This window comes from Chlorella variabilis (assembly GCF_000147415.1).
Source record: "Chlorella variabilis unplaced genomic scaffold CHLNCscaffold_20, whole genome shotgun sequence".
Taxonomy (NCBI): domain Eukaryota; kingdom Viridiplantae; phylum Chlorophyta; class Trebouxiophyceae; order Chlorellales; family Chlorellaceae; genus Chlorella; species Chlorella variabilis.
Window position 1 is genome coordinate 42,296 of NW_005435068.1, and position 7,517 is coordinate 49,812.

The window sequence follows — 7,517 nt, forward strand, 5'->3', positions numbered from 1 at the left end:
GCCGTGCCGCCGAGTCCCGTGGCTGTGGCCGTGGGCTTCTGGCAGGAAAGCTACGGCCGCAGCTCGGTGGCTCGGGGGCGTCGCAGCGTGCCGCCGCCGCCGCCGCGCTGCCCCCCGGGCACGGCGGCGGCGGCAGCAAGCTTGGGCCCAAACGCCGTGCCGCCGAGTCCCGTGGCTGCGGCCGTAGACTGTGGGCCGGAAACTGCGGCCGCAGCTCGGCGGCACGCGGTTCTGTTCAAGTCGCCAAGCGTGCAGCAGCGCCGAACCACGCTTCCCGGCCTCGGCGCATGCCTTCAGGGGCCCCCTATCGCTGGGCGCACCCCTCCAACACCGAACATGCGCCCGGGGGGGAGGGCGGCCCGGGCTGCCCAGGCCAAAGTGGGCCGCCCTCGAGCAAGAGGCGGCCGGTCTGTGTGCTGAATGAATGAATGAACCCCGCCTGACCGGCCCCCGCGGCGTGCGCATCGTGGCCAACTGGACCACGGGCGTGGACCCCATCTTCGCCGGCTTCCGCGCCAGGACCGGCGGCGACGCGGGCATGGACCGGCAGCGCAGCAACCGGCTCAACATCTACCAGGCCCCTATCTCTCACACATTTGACGCCCAGCCCACCCAGTGGAGGGCCGCGCTGTCACGTGAGCCTGCCAGCCAGCCAGCCCGCGTGCTGCCTGCTCGCCGAGCTGGCCGGGGGCGGACCGCGGCAGGCCGCCGGCCTGACAGCGGCAGCCAGGTGGCCGGCGCTGTCCTGCCGTGCCCTGCCGCAGCACAGGGCTGCACACTGCTGCCAGTGGGCTGTTTTGCTGCCTGCTCAGAGCACTGATCCCTCCACTTGCTCCCCCCGTTGCCCCCGCTGCCGTGCAGTCAACGAGCTTTGGGAGCAGCCAGCAGCAGGGGTGGTGATCCGTCACAAGCGCACCGCCACGGGGGCACTGGTGGCGAGCGTGTGCAGGCGAACGCCTGCAGGCAGAGAGACGCGGACCAGCTGCCGAGCAGGCAAGGACAACGACTGCAACGGGCTAGTGGGGGTGGCAGACCCTGCCTGCGCCAGGCTGCTAGCGAGCAAGAGATAGCTGCTGCCTGTTGACAGAGGCACAATTTGGGATAGAGCAGTTGATACTTGATTCCTTGATGAGCCAGATGGTGCCAGCAGGTTGATCCGCTACCGTGGCCCCTCCTGTCCTCTGTGCTTCAAACGTTGGTTGGTTACGATGCCCGTTCTGCTTTCCAGCATGTATTCTTTTGTCCCTTTTTACTCGTTTCAGCAGGCACAGAATCCCATGAATTTCGAATCAATCAATGCCCAGATGCAGAGGGCTGGCGGCGCATGGTGGGGCGGGGGCAGCGTGCGCCAGGTTTCTAGCTCATTCCGACGGCGCTCCCCCATTTCGGCCTGTCCCCTGCAATCAGCGCCACCGTTACTGACTATTCCACGCGATACCTGGTGGAGTGTGCCCACCACACGCCACTTGCCTTTTCGTCCCCCCGAGACCCGCGGCAGACTGATATGAGTGAGGGCACGGCAGTTGAGGGCGGAGGTGGCTCCTTCAGCTTCCCCGCGCTCCCCAAGCCCAAACCGCTCCCGCCCTCGGTGAGCGCCCCCGCGCGATCGCGGCCAGGCTCTCTCTGGCCTTTGCTCGCCTCACCTGGGGTGCCTGTGGGACAGAGCGCAAGTGCGGCTGGCGTGCCGCGCGGCCGCGGTGACTACCCATCCTCCCCTGCCGCCGCTGCCGCCCTGCAGAACCCGCTGCTGTCTGGCGCCACGGTCACCGACCGCTCCGCAGCAGCAGGCGCGGGCCCCGGCGAGCCCTCGGCAGCAGCAGCAGCGGCAGGCGGAGACGGCGCCATGGGCGGGTCGCTAGGCAAGCCCGTTGTGCTGAGCCGGCACCACCGCATCTCGCCCGCGCCGCGCAAGAAGGTGCCCTTTGAGAAGGGCTTCAGCCAGATGGACTGGGTGCGGCTGACACAGACGCACCCAGACCTGGCGGGGCTGGGGGGGCAGCGGCCGCGGCGTGGCATCACCATGGAAGAAGTGGCGCGGCACAACACGCGAGACGACGCGTGGACCGTGTTGCGCGGCAGGGTGCGCCGCCGCTGCTGCTGTGCTGACGCTGCTGAAGCTGCTTGCTGCTGGCCGGCCGGCTGCAGCTGCGCATGCGTGACGGGCCTGCCTGCAACAGCCCTGCGCGGGTGCTGCCGGCGTTGCACAGAGCTTGGGCTGCGGCATCACACCGTTCCAAGCCGTCTGCCGCCCTCTGCGCCTCCCCATATGCCTCCACACCATCCCCTCCACACCCACATCACCACACACCAACACACACGCTGCCTGTACTGCCTGTACTGCTTGTACTGCAGGTGTACAACATCACACACTACCTGGGCTTCCACCCCGGCGGCGTGCCGCTCCTGCTCAAGGTGGCCGGCAAGGACGGCACCGCGCTCTTCAACAAGCACCACGCCTGGGTGAACGACGACTTCCTGCTAGCCAAGTGCCTGGTGGGGCTGGTGGCGCCGCCCAGCACGGCAGCAGCTCCAGCTCCAGGCGGCGGCGGCGACCACGCGGCGGCGGCAGCACCCGTGGCGGCGGGAGGCAGCAACAGCAGCAGCAGCACCGACCTGCAGGCGGCGGGGCTGGAGCAGCAGCGGCAGCAGCAGCGGCAGCAGCAGGAGCAGGGGGAGCAGGAGGAGGAGGATGGCGAGGAGCAGGGCGCTGCCACCGCCAGCCTCTAGCGCCTGCCTCGCGTGCACCGTCCCAGCACTCGGTTGTATTGATGTAGCCCACAATACCCCGCGATGTGTACCTTTTGCCGGTTACCTTTCTTCTCTCATGTCATCCGATGCCATTCCGTCCTATTTTCCCTCGCGCTCGCTCTCCCTCCCGCTCGCGCTCCCCACCCGACGCTCCCCGCTCCACTCCGTTCCCTTCTGCTGCCAAGCAACCATGTTTCTCATCTCATCATGTTCATTCTTTCCACATTAGCAATGCGTGTGACAGCAATCTGAGCGAAGATTGCTAGGCAAAAGGACACTTCATGTTGAGCTCACAACACAGTGCAAGGCTGGCGGCAGCAGCAATGCTCAGCCGGTGCGGGCGTCGCGCGGCGCTGCCAAAACCGGCCCTGGCGCCGTGCTGTGCGCCGTGGGTCCGAGCGTGCTTGCTGGTGCTGGCGCTGGCATGCTGCCAAGGGAACCCGCGTACGGGCCGGCGAGCCCTCCTGCAAAGCTGCTCGGCGCCGCCGCGCCCGTGCCCATGCTGGCGGCACGGTACTGCTGCTGCTGCAGGTGCTGCTGCACCGCCGCCGCCGCCGCCGCGCCAAAGCTGCCTCTGGCGCCCCCGCTGGGCACAGACTGGATGGATTGGGCGCTGGCCATGGCATGCAGAACGTGGAGGCTGGCGGACGAGGCGCTGCGCGGCGCTGTGCTGTCAAACCGGCTGAAGTCCACGCCCAGCTTGCCGCTGCGCCTGCAGCAGGCCGGGCGGTGTGGGTGGGCGGGCGGGCGGGCGCGGTGTTGGGGAGAAGAAGGGCAGGAGTGGCAGTGGCATGTCTCAACATGCTGCACGGGGCATGCACTGTGCCACAGCCGGAGCGAAATGGGCAGCTGGTAGCACGGGCAGCTGGTAGCACGGCTCCAGGCCCACCTGCGCTGAAGGCAGGAGTCGAAGCGGTGGTGCCAGCGGATGTCTGACGGGACGTACGAGTGGCGGGCCTGCAGGGCAGAGGGTGGCCGGCACAGCGCATCAGCCCGAGATGCCAGGAAACACGGGCAGAGGCATGTCTGGTGCGGCTGGCCGCGGTCGGCAGGCAGGCAGGCAGGCACGTTGGGCTTCACACCCCAGCAGCACCGGCCCTCTACATTTACATGGCAAGCAGCAGGCGGCCAGCGCGCCTGCAGGCAGCGGGAGGTGGTCTCGTCGATGCCGTCCAGCAGCACAATCAGCTCCATGTCTGCGCAGCAAGGCAGCGGCAGAAGCGGGGAGAAGAGCGAGTGACCCACGGTGCGCCCGCGCCCAGCCAGGCCTGCCCGTATTGCTGTGTCCGCCGCCCTGCTCCACCAGAACACCACCCATCGCACAGGCACAGGCACAGCCACAGACCACCACCGCCCCACGGCCCTCTCGCAGCAACACCTCCCCACCCACCCGACCCCTTGATGTCTCCCTCGCTCATGCCAGATAGCGGCGACTTGGAGTCCACGCGGTGCTCGATCAGCGAGGGCACGCCCAGCCACAGCCTGCCGCCGCCCACGTGCTGCGGGACGGGTAGGAGGATGCAGCAGGAGCGGTCAAGTCAGGTGCGCCAGAACGGCACATGGCGGGCAGAGGCCCGCGCAACCCGGCAGCCTCAGGGACGCCAGCCGGCTGCCACGACGGGCTTTGTAGCACTCCCCAGCGGCCATCCTCTGCTTCACACAATGAGACCGGGCCACCACACGCCACCACACGCGTCTGTCACGAGTCACACACCAGCAGCCCACCTCTGCCGGCAGCTCCGAGTAGAGGTACTCCCAGGAGGCGTCGGAGCTGAAGGGGTGGGACAGCTGGCGGCGCAGCAGCAGCATGCGCACCTCGGGCTTCAGCACCTGCGCGCGGGGCCAGACGAAATGGTTTCGGTTCAAGCAGCAAGGTTTGGGCAAGCAGACAGCATGATGCAAGGCCGCGGCTGCCAGCCGGCATTGCATGCCCCAGCAGGCAGCGCAGGGCACCCCCCCGCAGCGTCTCACACCTGGTGCCTGCGCATGTTGGCGACCCGGAAGGTCAGGCGGTACACGCCGTCCTCCCCCACCCACATCGACAGCACCTTGCTGCAGCACGAAGAAAGGAGGGTGGGTTCCCTGAAGCTTGCATGTGAGTGAGCGGTGTTTTGTGGGCGGGAGGGCAGCGGGCACTGGAGTGCGGCGGCAGCCGGCGGGGAGGCAGGTGGTGGGCAGCACGCGGCATGCCCAGCAGGGCGGGATCCCAGGCAGCGGGCACACGCCCACAGCCGCAGCCCTGCACCCCCACCTGAACCGGATCGTGGCGGAGCGGCCTGCGGAGTTGGAGATGCGGGCAAAGACCAGGCCCAGCAGCGTGCCCTGCATGAACAGGCTGACCAGCACCTGCGCCATGATGCCCAGCTGGAGCAGGTAGCAGTCCGGGTTGGGCGCCTGGGCGCCATATCCTGCAGGGGGTGAGCGCGGACGGGCAGCCAGCCGGGGATGCTGTGGAACAGGCGTGGGGGTGCGGCGTCCACACCGGCTTGGAGCCGCCCACCTAGCCGCTCGCCGCTGCCCTGCAGTGCGCTGCATCCCGCCGCGCTGGCCTCCCTGCGCCCAGGCGGGCCGCACCTATGGTGCTGGAGGTGTGCACGCTGAACCAGAGGGCGTGCCAGAAGTTTTGTGAGTTGGAGATGCAGGTGGGGGGCTGGCTGACGTACAGCGCCGCAAAGGCCGCAAACTGCGCGGAGGGGCAGGGAAGGAGGCGCGGGATGGGCGGCAGGAGGGGGCGACGGGAGGAGGGACAGATGGGAGGCGGGACGAAGCGCGGGAGGGAGGGAGGGAGGCGAGGTGGGGGGCGGCGGGAGGAAGGAGAGACGGGAGGCGTATTGGCGGGATGCCGGGACGGAAGCGCAGGACTGCAGATGTGCTGGCCCAGGCCCTGGAGGGCGGCGGCGCTGGCACATGGCCATTCGGTTCCCCGGCCGGCCTGCCAGCCGGCCTCCCAGACGCAGCCCGCACCATGCCAAAGTAGAGGAGCAGGAAGAGTGCGTAGAAGCGGTGCCAGCGGCAGTTGACGAGGGTGGAGTACCAATCCTTGAACAGGTAGCCGGGCAGGTGCCAGCAGCGCAGGTTGACGCGGTCCAGGGCCGGACGCTGGGCCCGCCTGCGGTGTGGCAGGGTGTGCAGCGGGGAGAGCGTGAGAGGTGAGAGGTGAGAGGTTCGGTTGGGGCCGGAGCAAGCGTTCTTTTGCCAGCGGCGAGGGAAGGGTGGTCATGTGTGTGTGGGGGTGGGGTGGTGGTGGGGGGGGGACCAGCTGAGGGAGTCAGGGAGAGGGAGGACGGGCGGCCAGCTTCTCTGTTTGGGTGGTGGGTAGGAAGCAGGGAGGCGGCGAGTGCAGGGGCTGCAGGGGCGGCTGCCGGTCTCACTTGGAGTCCAGTACCCGCGTGGGGAGGTAGGCGTCGATGGGCGGCACCGGGCGGAAGCGCGGCGTGGTGTAGCCGCTGCTGCTGGGGGAGTTGCCCAGGCAGTAGGAGCCGCTGACGACGCTCATGCCGATCTGGTGTCCCCAGGACGTGCCCGCGGGTGGAAGAGTGAGCGGGCGAGCCTGGCGCACTCACAGCAGGGAGACGACGACCTCCTGAGGCAGAGAACAGAGGAAAGGGCATGTCTGGGTGCACAGACGAGCACAAGCGAGCACACCGCGGGTCGGTGCCGCAACCGCAGGTGCCGCTCCGCCGCCGCCGCTGTCGGACCGTGCCTGTTTCGCGTCGTCGGCCGTGCTGACTTCTACCAGGGGTCAACGCCGTTGTCCAACAGATGTGTGCAGGGCCTTCCCAGCAGAACACGGTGCAGTGCAGGTCGGAGGGTCGGCAGAGGTGGACCAGCGCCGTGCAGCTATCTGTGCAATCCCGACTGAATCGCCCGGAACGCAAGAGGCACGCCTTGAGGCCCGCAAACCACGTGCTGCGTGGTCCAAGCAGTACATGTACACTACAGGCGCGCAAAGGGGCGCAGGGAGCGGTCCGGCAGCACCTGCAATCGGGCCAACGATTTACCATGGCAGCAGCGGAGCCTGATGCCAGGTGAGCGGCCATCACCCGGCAACGTTCAGCTGGCTGCACCTCCTGGGGCTGCCACGCATCCCGAGGAAATGCGCATCGGCTCACATACCGCATCGAGCAGCGCAGCGCCGACACCGCCGATGCCCTGCGGCTGCTCCCGTCACCGCTGATGCCCTGCGGCTGCTCCCGTCACCGCCGTTGCCGCCGCCGCGCAGAGGGCACTGCTGCTGCCCAGGCTGGCCCTGCTCCTGCCGCGCGCAGGCGTGCGGGCGAGGTAGAGACGGGGTGCAGCGAGCGGCAGCGCTTTGAGCTGGAGCTTGAGTTCCTGCACTGCCTGGCCAACCCCGGCTACCTCAACTGTGAGCCTCCCTGCTGGCTCCTGCTTGGCTGCCGCCTGCTTGGCTGCCGCCCGGCCTGGTGGCCCGCTGCCACTGGCTCGCCTGCCGGGATGGCTGGCCTACCTTGTTGGATGGATGGGCTTGCGAGCAGGAGAGGCGCTGAGCTGCCCCGACACAGCCACACTCGCTCGTCCCGTGCTGTTCCATCATCCGAATCTTGCTGCTGTTGCTGGTGTGTGTGTGTGTGTGTTTTCGATGCCCCGCAGGGTTGGCCCAGAACAGATACTTTGAGGACGAAGCCTTTCTGCGGTATCTGCAGTACCTGCAGTACTGGCAGCTGCCGCAGTACGCCAAGTTTGTCGTGTGAGCTGCTGCTCCTTGCCTGCGCTTTGCTCCGCATGCGGTATACGTGGCCCACCCAGCG

The 7,517-nt window shown here is 68.1% G+C and overlaps 4 protein-coding genes across 4 annotated transcripts; 3 read left to right on the plus strand and 1 right to left on the minus strand.

Moving 5' to 3' along the window:
- Positions 1-424: 424 nt before the first annotated feature.
- Positions 425-1,070, plus strand: CHLNCDRAFT_54132 (hypothetical protein; the record flags this gene model as incomplete). Its single annotated transcript, XM_005844762.1, has 2 exons — positions 425-635; positions 862-1,070. The coding sequence occupies 2 exons, from the start codon at positions 425-427 to the stop codon at positions 1,068-1,070; spliced, it is 420 nt and encodes a 139-aa protein (XP_005844824.1).
- Positions 1,071-1,843: 773 nt separating this feature from the next.
- On the plus strand, positions 1,844-2,976 carry CHLNCDRAFT_36685 (hypothetical protein; the record flags this gene model as incomplete). Its single annotated transcript, XM_005844763.1, has 2 exons — positions 1,844-2,080; positions 2,353-2,976. 2 exons carry the CDS (start codon positions 1,844-1,846, stop codon positions 2,725-2,727), a joined length of 612 nt encoding a protein of 203 aa, XP_005844825.1. The 3' UTR covers positions 2,728-2,976.
- A 99-nt stretch (positions 2,977-3,075) lies between these two features.
- Positions 3,076-6,244, minus strand: CHLNCDRAFT_138260 (hypothetical protein; the record flags this gene model as incomplete). Its single annotated transcript, XM_005844866.1, has 10 exons — positions 3,076-3,460; positions 3,638-3,705; positions 3,859-3,944; positions 4,139-4,247; positions 4,474-4,578; positions 4,722-4,800; positions 5,000-5,156; positions 5,323-5,431; positions 5,713-5,857; positions 6,120-6,244. The coding sequence occupies 10 exons, from the start codon at positions 6,242-6,244 to the stop codon at positions 3,076-3,078; spliced, it is 1,368 nt and encodes a 455-aa protein (XP_005844928.1).
- Positions 6,245-6,750: 506 nt separating this feature from the next.
- On the plus strand, positions 6,751-7,460 carry CHLNCDRAFT_138261 (hypothetical protein; the record flags this gene model as incomplete). Its single annotated transcript, XM_005844764.1, has 3 exons — positions 6,751-6,776; positions 7,017-7,114; positions 7,360-7,460. The coding sequence occupies 3 exons, from the start codon at positions 6,751-6,753 to the stop codon at positions 7,458-7,460; spliced, it is 225 nt and encodes a 74-aa protein (XP_005844826.1).
- Between the last annotated feature and the right edge of the window lie 57 nt (positions 7,461-7,517).